Source organism: Sceloporus occidentalis, unplaced genomic scaffold (assembly GCF_023333645.1).
Source record: "Sceloporus occidentalis isolate IW3139 unplaced genomic scaffold, rSceOcc1.0.p SCAF_3, whole genome shotgun sequence".
Classification (NCBI taxonomy): domain Eukaryota; kingdom Metazoa; phylum Chordata; class Lepidosauria; order Squamata; family Phrynosomatidae; genus Sceloporus; species Sceloporus occidentalis.
In genome coordinates, this window is record NW_028316983.1 from 57933115 (window position 1) to 57953623 (window position 20509).

At 41.5% G+C, this 20509-nt stretch overlaps 1 protein-coding gene across 12 annotated transcripts in view; it reads right to left on the minus strand.

Moving 5' to 3' along the window:
* Positions 1 to 20509, minus strand: part of NFASC (neurofascin) — a 273535-nt gene that overhangs the window by 107399 nt on the left and 145627 nt on the right. For 9 of the 12 annotated variants that reach the window (XM_089514563.1, XM_089514558.1, XM_089514564.1 and 6 more), the window contains exons 9-11: positions 16746 to 16796; positions 2756 to 2867; positions 1610 to 1794 (exon numbers count right to left, since the gene is read on the minus strand). In XM_089514563.1, the coding sequence (XP_089370689.1) occupies positions 1610 to 1794; positions 2756 to 2867; positions 16746 to 16796 (348 nt within the window). The remainder of the gene's footprint in view (positions 1 to 1609; positions 1795 to 2755; positions 2868 to 16745; positions 16797 to 20509) is intronic. The other 3 variants (XM_089514565.1, XM_089514555.1, XM_089514553.1) reach the window with 1 other exon arrangement.

Consider the following 20509-nt stretch of genomic DNA (forward strand, 5'->3'; position numbering starts at 1 on the left):
GGTTCTTGCTGTACAATGGAAAATCTAAATGAGCATCTACTATTGCCACTTCCACCTAAATTTATGGCTAGATTATTCCTGATAAGGAGGAAACCAATGATTGGATACTTTGCCAAAGGTCCCCTCAAACATGAATATGGAAAAAGAAAAGGCAAGTTTGATATAATAACCAACAACTTAAATTTGCTCTACAGGCATCCAGTAGCACTAGACCAAAGTGGAATAAAGGGAATGTTGTGAGTAATAATTGCTGAGTGTCAAGAGGTGGTATTACAGCTGGAATATATGAAATAATTAGAATTCTCCTTTGAGAAGAGAAGGCAGGATTCACACTCCTGGCAGCAGCTGAACAGACAAGAGCAAAAGAAGATTTCTTGTATCCTTACAAGTAAGAGATCTCTTACATTTTTTCTGAAGATAGTTCTTTTTTTAATATGAACATGCAACATAGTTTTATGTTTTACAAGCACAAATTTGGTAAATCTGGTGCAAGGAAATATGCTTTAATTACTGGATATGGCATGTAATAGGTGTACTTCCTACTGATGCAGGAATATGTTAAATATGAATGCTTCTTTAGGGAATTACATGGCGAGGACAAAACAATGCTATAGCCCTTTTCCTTGACATCTAGATTTCTGCATGCCAGATGTGCAAGTCTTTTTTCTTAATTATTTGTGAGAGCATTCAGTAATGAAACCTCTCACTTGTAGTCTATCTAAGGTTCTATAGTTAGATCAGGAACAGTTCTACCACATTACCTGCTATTTGTATTAATGAGTTGTTATTCCAATGAGTCACAGTTCCACATATAAATTGCCTCAGAGGGAGAGAAGAATGCTGGACCTGATCCCCTCCCCCCCTCACCATTCCCTTCTTCTTTTGTGTCGTGTCTTTTTAGATTGTAAGCCTGAGGGCAGGGAACCGTCTATTATCCCCTCTGTTGTAAGCCGCCCGGATTCCCAGTGATTGGGCGGCATATAAATAAATCCTATTATTATTATTATTATTATTATTATTATTATTATTATCTCAACTGCCCTTTGATTTCCCCTAAGCTTCAGCATACAAAAATATAAAATATCTGGGATGTGGGTGTTATTATTTGCATATCCAGGTGTCATTTTAGCAATCTGTTGCATTTGTATTGGACATGAAATGGATTCACATTCATTAGCAATTTGTGGCCTTTGTGTTGGACATGAAATGGATTCACATTTATTAATTTCTTATGTACACCAGTAGATCCATACACACACACAATCCACAATTCAAAACAATCAAGCCATTTTCAGGCTATTTGCAGTTGCAGACAAAGACTTCTTGTACTGTTCCAAGAGAGCAAGCAAGTAATGACAGGTTTTATGTTCTCTCCACTACACAGAATAAAAATATATAGGTGACATACTTAGACCACAGAGGACAAGTTTAGCCATCAAGATATATAGAAAAGAAGATTGCTTATCTTCAGTTGTTATAGTAGAAGAATTCTCAGACTGGTCTGTTCCAAACACACACTCTTCCCTGTCCTCCCCAAACCCATTTGAATTGTCTTTCATTTGCTAGTGGCTATATAAAGGTTAAGAATGGTATAGTAAATAGAACATACCCTTCACTCTCACCGAGATTGTGTGGCGGCTAATGCCCACTTTGTTGGAAGCTAAACAGAAGTATTCTCCAGAATCTTCCTCAGAAACATTGGCAATATGAAGAGCCTTATTGAAGTTCTCCAGTTTGGTCCTGCCTGCTGGGAGATCACCTCCTTTTTTGTGCCACACAATGTCTGGTGTTGGGCTATACGGAAAAAAAGAGAATGGAATGTGTGAATTTGATACGAAAATTCTTTAAAAGGAGATGTGCACTATAAAAGAATTCCCTGCAATTCTGTTTCATAATTTCAGTAACAGGTGAAGATATGTTTAGCAATGGGAGTCCATAATATAATAGTTAGAGGCATATATGTACAAGACTTTGTTTTAGTAAAAGACCTTCATCTGAGAACAGGGGTGGCTCTCTATATGCTGTTGAACTGCAAGTCCCAGCAACCTTAGCAATCATAATTAATTATTAGTAATGCTAGGAGCTGTAGCATAAGAATACTTGGAGAGCTACATGGTCTGAAACCCTTGAGAAAGCCATTACTACTCAAGAGTAGATAACATTGAATTTGAAGAATTAGTTACTTTGTAGGCCATGCAAAGTGGACATCTTCCATTACTGGCCACAACAACATTGCAGGTACAGGGATAGAAACTGGTGATATAGAAATCAACAAAGGGAAACCATAGGACCTCTACATGTTTTGAATCACCTTCTACAATTTCCAGTCTAGGCACAGCCACTGCTTATGGAAGTTATAGTCCAAAACACACCTGGCAAGTCAAATATTCCCTGCTCCTAGTATAGTGAGCGATATTAACAGCTCTCCTGATTAGAATCATTCTATTGCCATCCTACTGCTCTTGAAATGAATGCTCTTTTAATCACATAATTGAAATTAATGAGTAATACCACGATCCACTGAAATTCACAGCCTCAAACCTCCAATTTGAGTTGTGTTATTTTATATACCCAAGGGGGGCATCTTATTATTTACCAGGCCTGTCATCAAGAGGAAAGAGTAGTTGATTTTCATTTTGCCCCCTTTAAAATCTGCAGGAAAAGTAAACGATCTTTCAGAAGCCCAGAGCTTGGACGAGCAAGGCAGAGAAAGGATTGACACACCATGGCTCCCTCGATCCCAAGTGGTACGTACACTCCTGAGGCAATGCATTCCAGCAAGAGGTCCTCCCCTCTCAGCACCATCTGACTGCTTAAGGTCCCAATGGGGTACATGAAGCTGGGGTGCCTTTCTGTGATACCTCGGGCTGAAATTAGGACATAAGGAAGAGAAAATACACATTTGTAAATCCTCCTTCTCACCAGGGCAATTAGGAATGAAGCTGTTGGAAATGAAAGACAGAATGCAAACAACTCACAAGACACAAACTGGAATGTCTTTCCAACACTCAAGACCTGTAGAACTCTTTAAAAAGGTTGGTGGACAATGCTGAAATGATACAATGCTTAAACGGAAAAAAATCAGACAAAGGCAGGAAGTGATATGAAATAGAAGAAATAATGATGTGAAACAAACCACTCTATTTACAGTGAGAACAGATTGATTTTTGTAACCAGTTATATGTGTTGACTTTGAAAGGGTGCATTTAATTTATCAAATTCTAGATTTCCTAATTTCTTACATATTCTACCCTTGTGTCCATGAAAGGATGCTACATATCCTTTCTTGAAGTTAAACATTCTCTGTCTTTCATTCAACTACATTTACCAAAACAGCACTTAAAAATTTCTTAATGGAAAAGCATGGAGGCTTCTCTTGAGAAAGTTAATGTTTTCTGCCAAACAAAGTGGGCAGTGAACTCACAAAGAATGGAGACATTTTGAATCTCAGAGGAAGTATCTTTTTGTATTGCTAATGGAATTCAAATTTTATCTGCTGAACTTTGGAAAGCTTTATCCCCAGGGCCACATGACCAGGACCAGGGGCCTGTTTGCATAGATAGTCCTTCACAAAACAACACAACAACAACACCTTGAGAAAATCTAGTCCAGTGGCTAATATAGCCATTTTGTATTTTTTTCCTCCTGTATGATGTTTTAAACACCTTTGCCTGATAAAAAAGCCAGTGGAGCTTTGAAAGCTTACATCATGTATTTTGTGCATTTTGGTTGTTTGAATAAAGGTATCACTGGTTTGTGGATTTTGGATGTTATTGTACTTTGCTATATGGCCAACACAGCTACCCATGAACATGTTTCCTAATTTTCAATAGGGTTTACTCTCTAGTAAATATGTTTAGGATTCCAGCCGAATGCACCTCTATTCGTTTACCATTGCTTTCTATGCTTCATTACTTCTGGGCAAACTTAGGTTATTGTATTAACCAAGAAGTAACTCCCATAAGTGAAAGCTTTAAATGTGCTGAGAGGAAATTAACACAGCTGTGAATTTTTTTTTTACTAAAAAGTAAGGGTGTTTTTTTTATTAAAAAAATAAGAAATAAGGATCCACCACTGGGATGTAGTGGCTCAAGATGCTGACTCTGCTGATTGCAAGACTGGCAGGTTGGTAGTTCGAGGCGGGTGCTGCATGATGGGATGATCTCTCATCACTAGTCCCAGTTTCTGCCAACCTAGCAATTCGAAAGCATGCAAATACAAGTAGATAAATAGGCACCACTCCGGTGGGAAGGTAAATAGCATTCTGTGCAATCATGCTTGCCACAAGATCACAGAGTAGTCGCTGACAATGCTGGCTCTTCAGCTTAGTAACAGAAATGAGCACTGCTCCCTATGGTTAGACACAACTTGACAAACTTGTCAATGGGGAATACCTTTACCTTTTTTAAAGAAATAAGACATTTGGATTGTATACAACAACAGTTCAACAATTCAGGTTAACCAAACTGGGTATATATTTGAGATCCAGCTTCACACTAAGCATGTAATAGCTCTCCATATAAATCAAAATTATGAACTCAAACCTCACCGCTCTTTCACTGTCGTGAACTAAAATACCAAGAGTTATCAGAAATCATACAAAGTATCTGTATTCCCAATGTAAGCATTTCCAACAGCCCAAATGGGTATTAAAAATGTCTTTAGAATCCATTTTAGGAATGTAGCACCGAAAATAAATGGTTTAACAATATGAAACTGTCTTAACAGTTAAGACTCAAACCGTAAACTAGACCAATAATTCTGAATCTAGCTAAATTCCTCAACTCCAGATTGGGATATTTATTACATCCAAAGTCTCAATAAATTAAGGATATTTATTTATTTATGGTAAGAGGCCTTCCCTCAATATTCTGATTGCCATTGTGCTAGTGTCTGAGGGAGAAAAATAGAGACAGCATATCCCCTCCCTTACTGGCATTCCCTTTTCTTTATGTTTTGTGCCTTTTTAAAAAACCTGTAAACCTGAGGGCAGGGAGCTGTTAAATTAACAATTTGCAAGCTGCCCTGGGAGCCTTTTTTGGTTGAAGGGTGGGATATAAATGCTCTAATTAGTATTTATTTATTAAAAAAAAGTATTTATCACTTTCCTCTCCACTACAACTCCAAGGAACAACAAATGAACAAAAACAGATCAACCTCAATTTTAAAACTCATCTTCAGTGTATCATTAACTGAATCTGTAGTTTATTTAGGCAGGGATCCAAAGAAGTGAGAATGCCAGTATAGGCTTTTACAGTGATTCCCAAACTTGGTCCTCCAGAAGTTTTGAACTTCAGCTCCCTGAATTCGTGACTCTTGACTAAGCTTGGCTGGGATTTCTGAAGTTGAAGTCCAAAACACTTAGTTGACTGACGCTTAGGAATACTTGGACTAGGTCTTTTTAAATGGCAGTCTGTTTGGAGATTATCACATGGGGATGGGACAGGGACAGGATCACTCCCCCATCCTTATTCTGTCCTTGTTGGCATGAATGACAGCTGGAGCAAAAGACTTTCACACTGGCAGTGCCAATCCTGTCATTTAAGCGGCACTGTGATAACAGGAAATTCTGTTAATACAAAATGCTGGCTAATGTTGCTTTAATGACAGGTTAATGATGGGTTATTGACAGAATCGGCGCAACTCCATGTGAAAGCCTTTGGTGCCATTGCTGTTATTCACACTTCTCAGATGGGATAAGCACAAAAGACATATGAAAGTCCTTCCCGCAATTGTGTGGAAAGGATGCGACAATGGTGAGAGAGTGATGGGACATCCCTCATGTGATAATGTCCTTTGTTAGCTAGAAATCCTTCAGAAACTATATGAGTTTTCAACAGCAGATTTGGAGATATGACTGCTATTCAACATGAAATCTTTTATTCTGCTGTTATAATGTGCCTTCAAGTCAATTCTGTATTAGGTCGGCCCTATCACAGTGTTTCTTTACAAGAACTGTTTGGTGGAAGTTTGCCATTGCCTTTCTTTAAGACTGAGAGAGTGTGACTTGCCCAAGATAACCCGTGATAGATTTCCATGGTACAGTATGGATTTGAAACCTGGTTTACCAGAGCGCTTGTCCAACACTGAAAAAATTATACCATGCTAGCTCCTATAATAGAATTTATGAAAATATGATAGACAAAAACATAAGCCACATTGTATACCTGAATGTTTAATTATAGCTAACACCAAAATGTCTCTAAGAGGAAGCCAACTTCTGAATTGAGATTTTCAGACTTAACTATACAATCATGAAGAAAGAACAAAGTGAAGGAGAAAGCAAGAAGGAAACAACATAGTGTTTTCTTGGGAACTGAATATGTTTCCATGGATTGTGCTAAGTTTTAGCAATCAACATTTGTAATCAACCTCTGGAGCCTTGAACTTCTTAAAAACATTAAGTCTGCTTTGCAAATCTTGTTTTGGTATACATATGGTATACAATCAGTTTCTACAAACGAAATGGAAGTGGATTGTCAGATCACAGTTACTAATTTGATGTGGATAATTAAGACCCAACGTATTTATTATTTAAGTCAATACAAATAAGATTAAAGCTGCCAAGAGAGATTTTTAAAGCAGAGAAGGAGATTGTAATGGTAAAAAAAACCCACTCCCAAAGACTGACTGAGACATGTATTGTACCAGCTGAGCAGTGGTGGTACACAAAAGAGCCTCTGGGTATTTAATTAAAAATTCATTCAGTAGGATGATCACATTAGAATTTGCATGACTGAATGGTGTTACAGAGCATATTAATGATGCAGCAATTATTCCATGCTGCTTGATGTGGACTATCACTTCACTGAACAGGAGAATGATCTCCCCCATAAAGCAACAACAACACAAGGAAAGTAACATTTAAGTCAAGACAACCAATAAACTTATATGAAGATTGTGGAAACCTTATGACACAGACTCTGGCAGAGAAAATAAGTAAAATAGTTTCTAAAGGTAAACAGAAGGATCCTGGTGAAGAAATGAATTAACCACACACATGATGATTAGACATTACATATTCAATTCAGCAGGAGTGTGTGTGTGTTGGGGGGGGAGTTATAGTATACAGTCAGCCCACCATATTTGTGGCTTTGACTTTTGTGGCTTTGATTATTCATGGATATGATTAATATGCTCCCTCTAGGAATATCTAAGCACTCCAGCTTGACTCTATGGGCAACATCTACAGAAATCACACTGGAGGACCAATTCCTAGAGATACCACTTCTCTAGGCATGTGGAGGTCAGCCAGTGCAATTCTATGGACAGCTTCTGGAAGATGTTGGTCACAGAGTTGCAATGAAAGACCTACAAATGCCTACAGAAGTGTTCTCTCAGGTAAAAAAATAGTGTTTTTTATTTGTGTTTTTTCACTTTCATGGGGGTCTTGTGCCCCTAAACCCAGCGATGTGGAAGGTCCACTGTACTATTTAATTTGATAAGGCCATGTAACAAAGGTATTAACTGAGGTAAATATCTGTCATTAAGCAGGAGATATTAAGTGAACTTGATAGTTAAGGCTTTAATAAGGAAGCATTTATGTAAATAGCAAGTTATAATCTAATAATATGATAGCAGTCAACAACACTATGTATCAACAAAACTATGTTGCATGTCAGAACAGTCAAGATATCTTACTCTTTTAATTCTCTGAATATTAACGTATGAACGAAAACAATAATATTGGGTAGGATTAAAAATTCAGCAAGCAGAAGGAAAACAGATGTAGACATTGAAGTTTATCACACCAGGATGGATTGGGAATGGAAAGAAAGGGGGCGGGAATGAGTGTGGAATGAGTGGAGGGCGCATTTTACCATACACAAAAGTCCCCATTCCATTCAGTTCCCTTCCTTTCCGTTCCCCATCCATCCCACAGGAGGCAATTTTTGAGAACGGTTACTGAACTGTTCTCAAAAATTGCCTCCTGTGGGATGGGTGGGGAAGGGAAGGGAATGGGGACTTTTGTGTGCGGTAAAATGCGTCCCCACACGTTTCAGCCCCATCCCGGCCCCTTTTATAACGCACAAGGCCCGTTCCAGGGGCCTGTGCGATATTCTCTTATGTTTCACAAAGACCTGTGCAAGCGTATAGTAGTTACAGCAATTCTCTGGTTGTTCCACTTGCAAAAAATAATGTGCTAGTATAGTAGAACAACACTTTGGATCTAACATTTCCCGTTTCTTGTATGATGCTAACATGAGATATAGAAAAGCCCTTTTGTAAGAAGAAGACACCTTCTGCATCTAAAATAACACTTTTAGATTCTGCTTAATTCTAATTCAGTGAATAAATCAACACCACCCTTACATAATCTAAAGTGGGGGTAGGCAAAATGTGGCTTGTAACCCATAAACAACCCCTACACCCCTCCCCTCAGACCTCCCAATCCCCCACACCCAACATTTTTTTTGGGTGTGAAAATAGCTACAGTGGACTGGCTCCACCCAGATGCCTCTAAGAGCGCAAATGGCTACTTAAATGCTGTCTGCAGAATTTTTAATGGTCCCAAACAACTATTTATTTTAAAAAAATGTATATACATTTACAAATACTTTTATTTAGTTTTATGCAGACTTTATAGTTCAGTCTAATATTTTTAGGTAAAAGTGAGTTTCTAAAAAAGGGCAATTTTGCACCTAAAATTGTCAGGCTCTCTCCTCACCCCCACACAGCCAACCAATCTCCTCAAACCTTGTAAGGGTACAGCCAGACAGTGACACGCTGATTTTTATGGTTTTTGCAAGGAGCAAGCAAGTGCTATCTCACCAAGGTTAAAATGGCTCCCAAACCCAGTCCATTCCTGTTCCAAAAGTAGCCCCATGAACAACTGTGATCCTTCCCCATTATATTTTTATAGATGGTGTTAATCCAGCGTCTCTGGGTAAGGTTCCTAGCTTCTTCCACAAATGATCCTAAAGGCAGATTTTTGGATCACAGCATAAGAAGCTCCCAGGACACCAGATCGCCTGCAAACCAGAGTTAATTGCTGCAGCTTTGGCTGGCAGGGGGGAGCCAATCTTTTCTTCCAAAATCTCAAGTACTAACACTAGGGATGAAGAGATCTGTCAGATCTTTTGCTTGCTTGTCATCAACTCATTCTTTCCCCCTCCCTCCCTCTCTCATCTCAATCTCTTCCCCTCCTGATGAAGAATGAAAAAAGGGGCAGTTGAAGCGTTTCTTCAACTGTAAAGGCAGACTTCTAGGACTGTGGCACTTTCTCGAGATTTGGTGTTTTGATCGGATGCTTCTTCCCCTGGTTTTTTCCCTTGTTTCCTTCCACTTTCCAATCTCTCTACCGTAATAAGCCTTCAATGTGGTCCATGTGAACACTTTGCAAACTCCCAACATGTCGCTTCATTAGGCATGCACTATCACAAAAGGGTGATCTGATCCCATGTGTGAGGGTGGTGTGGTGAGGAAGAAACATCTAATAATAATAATAATAGTAAAATTATTTATATCCCGCCTCTCTGTGTAACACAACCGGGGTGGCTTACATGTTAAAAACATACAATCCCTAACCCCAATATCCCACCCCCCTTAAAATACAATTAAACAATTCACAATTTAAAATATACTTAAAATAAAAACAAAGAAACAAATAAACAGACAGGTCGGACATTGACTGTGGCAGAAATCATGGTTATAACGGGCCTGATTTTATTGGTGGCTGGTTATCTATTCAGGAAAGGCCTGCCAGAAGAGATCCATCTTGACAACTTTTTAAAAGCTGTTTAAGGTGGTAATATGATGGATCTCATTCGGCAGGCCATTCCATAATCTGGGAGTGGTTGCCGAAAAGGTCCTCTGGGCAATTGCAGACAATATAGTTTTCATGGGTTGCAACAGATTCCTCCCAGAGGACCTGAGTGCGTAGGGTGGATTATACAGAAGGAGGCAGTCCCAAGACAGGTTGGACTCAAGCCATTTAGGGCTTTAAAGGTGATGACCAACACCTTGTACTGCACCCAGAAACTGATAGGCAGCCAGTGAAGCGATCTTAAGATCGGTGTTATATGGTCTCTTCTATATCTTCTCTCCCCCTTTCAGTGTGAAGGAAGATGTGACAATGTTTAGAAATTTGATTTCAGCGTGTAGGAGTAATTCAGGTGGTGCTGGTGGTGGTGCTGGGGAAGAGGGGTCATGAAAGAACTGTAATTGCGAGAACCTAAGGCTGGAGATAAGAAGAGATTTTGTTGGCGGTCTCACTGTTTGAAGAGAGAGTTTGGAAGAATGCATGGGGGGGGGAGGGCTTGTATCACTTCAGATCTTTGTTTTAGGTGTCCTATTTTTCCTCTGGGGAGGGAGAGAGGGAGAAAATGAGAAAGAGAGAGAACGAGAGAAGGGCAAAGGCTGGCTGGCTGGCAGCTCCAGTGTTGTTTAGCTGCTTATCCAGTCCCATCCCTGCACTAGAGTGACCATGTGGCAGGAGCAAAGACAAACACAGGTTGGCTTGCTTGTCTTGTGCATTGCTGTTCAATCCACTCCAGCCACAAACTAGCTGGAAACATTAAGAAAAAAGTCTTCCCTCCTCTTTTGGCACCTCTGAAGGAAGGTTTAACAGATGGCAGACTTGTTCATGGTTCAGTGTGCAGGTATTATTATTATATGGCTTTTAAATCTTGAGTTAATTCGGGAGGGAATCTATGGTAACAATACATATTTAAAGGGGGTCTCTGGTGAAGAAAAGATTAAGAACCACTACTCTAGCAGCTCAATTCGTAATTAAAATTAAATTAGGAACTCAGGTCCTTGATACTACTGACACTTTCGTCTTCATTCTTCAGGCTTTCTTGCAGAACAACTTTGCTCAAAATAATTCAGCGGGTTGTGAATATCTTATTAAACCAACATATAAAATTTAGTAATGTATAATCTCTTTCCATTACAAATTTATAAATCCAATTAAAAGGATTTATGCAGAATGTGCAACTCTGTACCCTCTTGCAGCATGCTGTGATGAATATGAACCTGGCATCTAGCTGAGTCTCAGCAAGTAGGCTAGCATCCTTCAGTAAGTAGGCTAGATTTAAAAGGTGGTTGTAAAGAAAAAGGCTTAGAGGTACATTCAGTGTACAAATTAGGAGGGAGATACTTGGATTATACAGTTGGGCATGCACACACCTTATCGTAAGCATGGCCCTGCATTATAGTGCTATCCACTGGCTACAACCTATGGCATGATTTCCTAATGGATGTGTTTCCTAGAAAGCCAAGTTCTCTAGATGATTTCAAAACCTGGGAAATTAAGTTCTATATTCTCCTATATGAGGAGAAAAGGCTCTAGAGGTTTTCAATGAAATGGGGCAAGAATGAGCTCCTGTTTTCTGTCAAAGACCACATACCCTTAGTATAATCTGTCTGGTGAGCCAGTGTGGGATAGTGGTTTGATTGTTGGACTAGGACTCCAAGAGACCAGGATTCAATCCACCACTCAGCCATGGAAATCCAGTGAGGGAGCCTGGATCAGTCACATTTTCCTGCCTCAGAGGAAGGCAGTGGCAAATCTCCTCCAAAAAAATATTATCAAGAAAACGTAATGAGATGGTCACCATAAGCCATGGTTGACTTGAAGGCACATAACAAAAACAAAAATATGTCATGGCCACATTGGTGTTGGTAGGGCTAGTGCCAGCAGTGGATGGTTTAAGAGTGAACAGTAGGTGAGATCTGCCCATTACATCCACCCCCCCTTCTCTACTTAGTAAGCTGCTAGGGAATGAACAGGTTACTTTTGCAGAGACCTGAACTGATTTCCTGGAGAAGCTTTTTCACATTAGTATGAGAATGAGGGCAGGTCATGGGCTGCTTGTTACTCAACCACATAGTAAAGAGTGACAGGGAAAGAAAAAGAAAGTGAAGCTGCTGTACCCATTCCAGCTCTTCTATCTCATGTACTGATTCTACACAGGAGGGCTGAATAAGGCTAACAATGGTCAGGCATCCCCCCCTACAATGCGGAACATGCCATCTTTGCACTTGCCCAGTCAGTCAGCGCTCAGGGATGGGACTGTGCTTTCTGAGGAATGGTGATGCTTAGGATTCCCTAACAATTGTTACACAGGCTGCATTAGGAAATACTCGTGCAACCTTACTCCCATGATGGATCTGCAAACACTGGCAGAAGGAACAGAGGATCAATGCTATTGTGCAGGATCTCATGATCCATTGAACACAGAATAATGGAGTAATCAGTCTATCAAAGTGGCTTAATTCTCAAGGCAACTTCAGCTTTTCTTGCAACATGCTATCATTCTCTGCGTATCACTGTTCCAGACATTTCAGTTCTTAGACAACACCAACAACATTCCCCACTATGTAGTCTGCAACCAGATTCATACATACTGCGGATAAACATTTCCACCTCTTCTGAATCAGATGTTAAGGATCTTCATATATTTTTGATACAATTGGATAAATATAAAATTCACTACACAGGATCATTTGATCAATACATAGCTCTTTCTTGTGGCCATCCAATGAAACTGGCTGGATGAGATTCAACAGTGACAAAACAAAGCTATTTCTGGAATTCACTGCAACAGGATGGTCATCAGTTTAGGTGGCTTTAAAGGGGATATCTATAGACAAAGTCATAGAAAATCAGTCTATCAGCCATTATGGCTATATGCAGCCTTCAGAATTAAAGGCTGTGTACTCCCAAACAACAGGAGAGGGTTTTATCTGCTTGCTTCTTGTGGGCTTTGGAAAAGTATCTGATTGACCACTTTAAGAAACAAGATGCTAGACTGGACAGATTTTTAGTTTGATCGTGCAGGGCTCTTCTCATATGAAATATACTTAGAAATGAAGTTTTTTTGGACAATTTTTATAGCTAGAGAAGTTAATGAAATACTAACAAAAAACATTCTCATCAAGGCTCAATTAATGTGCTAACTCTAACATACACTTTTTCTCTTTTAGTCCTACTGTAGGGACACTTGGATCTGTATTATATAAGGATCACTACTGTAGTGATTTCCCTGTATCTAATCTTATTTGTGACCTCCTTTTCAACAGCTGTCTTCTATAAGCATCTCAAGGGTATCCCCCATTCTAATTAACGGGGCACTTCTTATCACATTGTCACTTACATAGAACATTGTATGCTCCTGGCACTTTGGGTGGTGTGTGTGTGTGTGAGAGGTTACAAAACCAAGTTATAAAAACAAGTGCTTGATTTCAATTAATCTTGCTTCAAAGCTTCAAAAGTAACCCCACTAATGAGTTCCCATGGCAGGGTTTGTCAACCCTGCTGTGACACTATCATATTCATGCTTGGTGTGGCACTTATGATGCAAGGAAAATTTAAATTCTAAAATATTCCTCACTTTAAATCATAATTATTTGGCAGTACATAACGAATACCTAGCATTTTTATATCCCAACTAAGTGTATCCTGAACTGGTCATTCTACATCTAGCTAGGTCAGCTAAAAGAGAAATAAACCCTTTTAATAATCTCAGTGGAAAAAAAGGCTGAGAGCTATATCAGGGAGCACATAGGGAGCCCTGGTGGCGCAGTGGTTAAATGCCTGTACTGCAGCCATTCACTCAAAACCACAAGGTTGCGAGTTCAAGACCAGCAAAAGGGCCCAAGCTTGACTCAGGCTTGCATCCTTCCGAGGTCGCTAAAATGAGTACCCAGACTGTTGGGGGCAAATTAGCTTACTTGCTGTTCACCGCTATAATCTTTGGAATAGCGGTATATAAATAAAACAAATTATTATTATTATTATTATTATTATTATTATTATTATTATGTCTCCATGTACAATTATCTCATCCACCTTTTCAATGGCAGATCACTTCCCAAGATGGAAATCCCCTATCAATGGAGAATGGGGGAAACAGCAGAGAATCATCCGGCTATTTTTTTTAAGCTGGATAAACTGCAACAGAGGCTCCTGGAGGCTCTTGGGCCATCCCTGAGGATAGGGATGTAAATTTTTACATTTCTTCTCAAAGGTAGCAATTCATTTCAGCCATTTTGTTGCCACTGTGAGAAATGCTTTGAAAATTACAGATTTCAAAGGTTATTCACAATTTGGGACTTGTGCAAAATTCACACTTGTTTGATTTACACAGAAAACAGCATTTTCTGTGTAGGAAGCAATATTTTCTGTGTGGAAAATAACATTTCAATGTAGAAACATTAATTTGTGTGCAGAAAATGCTGTTTTCTATATGGGAAATGTTTTCTATGCAAGCCATGCACAAATTTTACACAGAATAAATTCTGAATTGCAAAGATTCTAATAAGTCAAGATTTTGTGACACTCAAAAAACCTTTTCAATCATTTCCCAAATATTTTTGAATATTCTTTCCATCCCTACTTGAGGATGACATTATTGCTATTTGTCTAGATAAAGGGGAAAAAACTGAGCACATCTTTGCTGCTTTCATACTGCACAGACACAAAAATGGTCATGGGGCAGCTGCCACACTGAAAGGTGGGTCTGGGAGGATTTTTGTTGTTGCACATTTGGAACAGAATTCCAATTTTGGCAGAGATTAAAACAAGTGGATTACAATGCTGTCAGCTAGATTCATGCCATAATACATCACTAATAGGATGCCAACTGCAGTTGAAAAATGTGTTTTTCACACAAAATTTAATTGCAGTTTAATTATTTAAACTGCACTGATTTTAATTTAATTTAAACCAACTGATTTTCAACCATAGTACTTCTCTGGCCCTTTACAGACTGACGAAAAGTGCTGGTTTGTGAGTGGGGTGAGGGCTGAGCGTCCTCACGCTTGAAGCCCTATTGCTGCCTGTGGGCCGCCATCTTGGTGCACACCCATTTACATGGGGTGCGCCATGATGATGCACCTCTGGTGCTGCGTCCAAACGACACAGTGCCAAAGGGTCGTCATCATGCCGCACAGCAGCAGCTATGGCGCCCCTTCAAGGGCACAAAAAGGAGCTTTTTTCTGGCTCCTTTTTGTGCTCTATGGAGGTTGGATCAGTGCTGTGGCATGGTTGCCACGGCACTGATCCAGGGCAGATTCCTGCCAATCTGTAGAGCCCCTCTATCTTCCTTCTTTAACTGACTTCTTCAGTTTTTCCAAGGACTGGAAAAAGAAGTCAAACTAAGCTAGAGAAAACAAAGCAGTTTACAAAATAGCGGTACAGTGCTAGAAGGAACACCTTACCCTGGGTTTTGAAAAAATACAGCTAGATAATACTGACACAGCAGAGGCATGCATTTCCAATATTTCCCCCCCAGAACATTTACAGAAAATTATTATTTTGTACTTCTCATACAAAAATGATAGTAAATAAGAAAAAAACCTCCAAAATACAAAAGTCTGAGGCCTAAAGAAAAGTGAGATATTTTTCTAACTGAAACACAGCATTGAGATGATGTGTATGCAGTATATGTACAATAAAACTACTATGCCATGCATATAATTTTTCATTCATTGTGCAAGGACAACCTCAAATATATAAAAATTCCCTGCATTTGATTGTCTGATCATACACCCTAGCAAGAATGAAATGGTACTTTGTTTGGATTTTCTGCAACCCCTCCTCACCAATATGAAGAAATAAATTCCCCCACAATTGTTTACATTATCACACCATTTGCACATCACTTTTAAGCTATACAGAAGAATGGTTAGGCCTCAGGGGGGCCTAACAGAAATGCAATTTATAATTCAAGCTCCTCTCTGTATGTACAGAGGACTTTACGTTTAAAGGAAGAAAGAGAGGTTCTTCTGAAGCATTTCAATATAATGTGGAACATTCCTAGTAAGACTACATGTTATGAGGTTTGGAGTTATAATTATTTTCTCTTTATCTATCACAGTATTTCCTCATTATGAATGCTGAAATAGACAAAGGGTGATACAACATTCAGATATTTGTATCTTTATAGCAGAAGACCTCATTGTGCCAGATTTGCACAAAACAGTAAGTTTCTTTCAATTCTGGATTATTGGTGTTTTGAAACCCACCCTTTCAAAGAAAACGTTTACGTTTGTAACCAGCTCCAAACCACAATTAGAAACCACAGTTTGTTGTTGGCTTACGGACTATGGATTTTTGTTACATTGAACCCAGAGACATGATTTGTTGCTGGCTTGTTTCCACAGTTTCCCACTTTGACCTAGGAGCTGACAAAAGGAGCAGAAAAAAGGGACTGAACTATGATTTGTTTAATCTGCATGAAAATTAAAAGCAATAAACCATGGCTAACATAACCAAAATTTAGTGTAAAGTGCAAACATAGCCATCGCTTATAATTATTCAATAAAGTCTTGTAGAGTCTTGCCTTGGCCACTGGGTGGTGCTAAGATTCATGCTATTCAGGTAAAAGGATTATAATTATATTAAATAATCTTACTACAGTATGATAAATTAAAAAAAAAACTACAAGAAAGATAGGTTGACATTTGATATATATATATATATCTGCTCAAAACTGCTTGAATGAAGTGCATCTTCCCAAAGATGAACTGTTTGGAGGACCTTAATTCAACCACTATCCCCAGCAACCTATGCCATTACAAGGAGACACACCATAACTTTGGAAGACTAGACAAGTACAATTTTATGAGGTCTAAGATGGAAATGTATAGGATATGTGTACGCAAGCGTTTTATATGTCTATGAAACTGCCTTGCTGTTCTCACTGACTGACCAACAAGTGATGTTAACACAATAGTAAGTCAGGTTAGGTACAGAAGAGTTAGAACATGAAGCTCTCCAGAAGTCAGTGTTGACTCACCACTGTATATGTCAGTGTGATTTCGAAAGGACGTTTCATTATGGGGATGCTCTGTAATAAACAAAAGAACGTGAGCGCACCAAAGGCAACAAAGCATGCACTGAGTAACAAAAGGCTCAATGGAAGGGAGGGGTACAAAAGGGAAATAAAACATTTAGCAGAAAATTAAAAAAAAAAAAAACAGAAGCAGAAAAGAAAGAACAAGAACATACACAGAACATCCAAAAACTCATAAATATAATTTGAAAATAAACATAAAAACACACAGCAAAAAAGACAATGTTGTGTGGTGGTTACATCAGGCCTTTCTTCCTTTCCACTACTCCCATTAACTTAGAGCACACCACAAGAAGAACAGCTCTGGAGAGTGTCTCAGACCCTCAGAACCAGCTTGAGGGAGTACAGAGGGAATCTACTATACCCACCAATTCAATTCTGTTCTATGTATTTCCCCCCCAAAACAACACAAACACATAAATAAAACAACTCAGCCATTTTCAAAAACACTAGATTTGTTGCACCACTATCAAGAAATTATCAACAGATTTGTTAATATTCAACGTTTTTAGAATAACAGTTATTTTCTCACTAGGGTTGCTCAAATACTTTTGGGGGGGCGGCGGGGGGGAGATCCAGCTACAATGTCCCTAGAACAAAGGATGGGTCAGACTCAGCCAAGTGACAGTTTTTATACTGAAGAAAGAAGTTATGGGGCCGGGCATATAATGTAAAATATTAGAATCAACTGAATTTCATTTTGTAAAGTGTGCATCTTTCCTGGTAATGATTAGCTTAATTGGCAAGAGATTCTAAAATTGCAGGTAGCCAAGCTGATCAATGAGAAACAGCCCCAAAATAACAAAAAAACATTGTAAATAACTGCAGAAAAAATGCATCATGTGCATCGCCCCCTCCGCCTCCTCGCCAGACTCCGCAGCCAAGCCGCGCTTCTGCCGGGCGGCCTCCTCCCGGGGTGTCGGAGGTGCGCATCTGCACACCGCCCCGGGAGTGCCGCCCACGGACTGAGGAGCACCGCAGCGGGACTCTTTTTGTTGGCTGCTTTGGCACTTGCGGCAGCCGGGGAGCGGGCCCTTTAAAAGACTCCTGGGGAGAAGACAGGGAGAGCGCTCGCCAGGTGAGAGCGGCGAGCTTAAAAGCCGGACGCCGGACTTCCCTGCCACGCCCCCTCCGCCTCCTCGCCGGACTCCGCAGCCAAGCCGCGCTTCTGCCGGGCGGCCTCCTCCCGGGGTGTCGGAGGTGCGCATCTGCGCACCGCCCCGGGAGTGCCGCCCACGGACTGAGGAGCACCGCAGCGGGACTCCGCATCTGCGCATCTGCACAGTTTTTGCTGGGCTTGGGAGGTTGTGGGTTAGTTTAGAGCAGAGGATGCCTGTGGTGGCTAACCTCTGCTCTTTAATTTGTTGGTGTAGGGTGGGGGGGAGGGCATGGACGCAGGGGATGCATGGGCTGGGGAGGAAGAGGATAACATCACCTTGAGCGGAGCTCCTATTGAGGTTGTGTGGGGCAGGGGGAGGTATGGCGGTGGGAGAAGGGACTTGCGTTCCAGGGGAAGGCGAGATCGATGCTTTATATCTATCTCCCCTTCCTGTCCCTCTCCCAACCCAAGGGACCTGAGGGTCACTCCAACCGTGCCACAAACCCTGTCGCTGCTCCTGTGCAATGCCAGATCGATTAACAACAAGACCCACATCCTCCACGACCTGTTGGAGGACCGAAGTTGCGATCTGGCTTGCATTACCGAGACCTGGCTTGGGCCTGAAGGGGACGCTGTGTGGGCTCAGGCCCTGCCTGCCGGGTTCTCGGTGAAGGACCAGCCCAGGTTAGGTGGGCGGGGGTGTGTGTGGCCTTGATACATAGGAACACCGTGTCCCTCACCAGGAACCACATCCGACAGACGCCCTATATCGAGTGTATTTACCTGACCCTAAAGGTGAGGGACAGTCTAGGGATTCTGTTGGTGTATCAGCCACCCCGTGCGCTAACGGATTCCCTTAACGAGCTGACACAGCTGGTCGCTGAACTGATGCTGGAGACGCCCAGGCTACTTGTCCTGGGCGACTTCAACATCTCTCTCACGGCCAGCTATGTTCCACCCGGTGCAGCTCGCGAATTCATGGATACCATGGCGGCCATGGGCCTGTCCCAGCTGATTCTGGGTCCTATGCATTGTGCGGGTAATACTCTCGATTTGGTCTTTTGTTCTGATGCGGAAAATCCGTGGGCGGAAATAACTAATATTTCCCCCCTGCCATGGACGGATCATTTCCTGGTTGAGGCGAAAATCAAGGTCTCTACCCAGATCCCTCCCGGGGGTGGTGGACCTATTAGGATGGTCCACCCTCGAAGGCTAATGGAACCCATAAGGTTCCAGGAAGCTCTAGAGGGACACATGGTTGGAAGTGACGGCGACTCTGTTGATGCCCTGACTGGTATCTGGAATACCGGTCTCTCGAGGGCTATACACAGTATCGCTCCCAAGCGCCCTCTCAGACCCGCTTCCAAACGTAAGCCCTGGTATACGGAAGATCTCCGGGCACGGAAGCGGGAGCTGCGACGGCTAGAGTACCATTGGCGGAAACACCTTCGCTTAGACGACAAGACTCTCCTAGCCCAACTGTTAGAGGACTACGGAGAGGCGATACGAGCAGCAAAGAACTCGTTCTATGGTGCTCGTATCGCGTCCGCGGAGTCGCGTCCAGCAGAGTTGTTCAGGGTAGTGAGGGAGCTAACCCAGCTCCCTCCTGCCCTGAACCAGATCCTTGAACCTTCTAAGGCCTGCTGTGACCAATTTAACAACTTCTTCGCGGATAAAACTTCTCGGATAAGCGAAGGTCTTAACGCCGACATTCAGGCAGAACCTAGAGTAGAGGTATCCAGGGCCTCCGTGGACTTTATTAAACTGGATCAGTTTGATTTGGTAAGTACCGAGGATGGGGACAAGATCCTCGGAAGTGTTCGGAAGACAACCTGCTCTCTCGATCCCTGTCCCTCGTGGCTAGCAGCCCAGGGGGGACCGGCTGTAACTTTATTGTTACACCGGATTATTAATACATCCTTGAGGGAAGGGCAATTTCCATCTGCTCTTAAATTGGCCATAGTAAAACCTTTATTAAAAAAGCCCTCCCTCGACCCCCTGGTGTATAATAATTATCGGCCAGTTTCACTGCTGCCATTTTTGGGGAAGGTGATCGAGAGGGCGGTTGCAATCCAGCTTCAGGGGGTCTTGGATGAAACGGATTATCTGGACCCATTTCAAACTGGCTTTCGGGCGGGCTACGGGGTTGAGACGGCCATGGTCGCCTTGGTCGATGATCTCCATCTGGGCATCGACAGGGGAAGCGTGTCCCTGTTGGTGCTCTTGGACATCTCAGCGGCTTTCAATACCATAGACCATGGTATCCTTCTGGGGCGCCTGGCAGAGGTGGGAATCGGGGGCACTGCGCTCCAGTGGTTCCGGTCCTACCTCTCCGGGAGGTCCCAGATGGTGCAGCTGGGAGACGTGTGCTCCGACGAGAGGGCCCTTAAAACTGGGGTCCCTCAAGGACCCATTCTGTCTCCCATGCTATTTAACATTTACATGAAACCGCTGGGAGAGATCATCCGGAGACATGGGGCGCGGGGTTATCAGTACGCTGATGACACCCAGATAATTTTCTCTATGTCTCCGACTGATGCAGTGACTGAGGATGGCGTCTCTCCTCTCGTGACCTGTCTGGAGTCAGTAATGGGCTGGATGAGGGAAA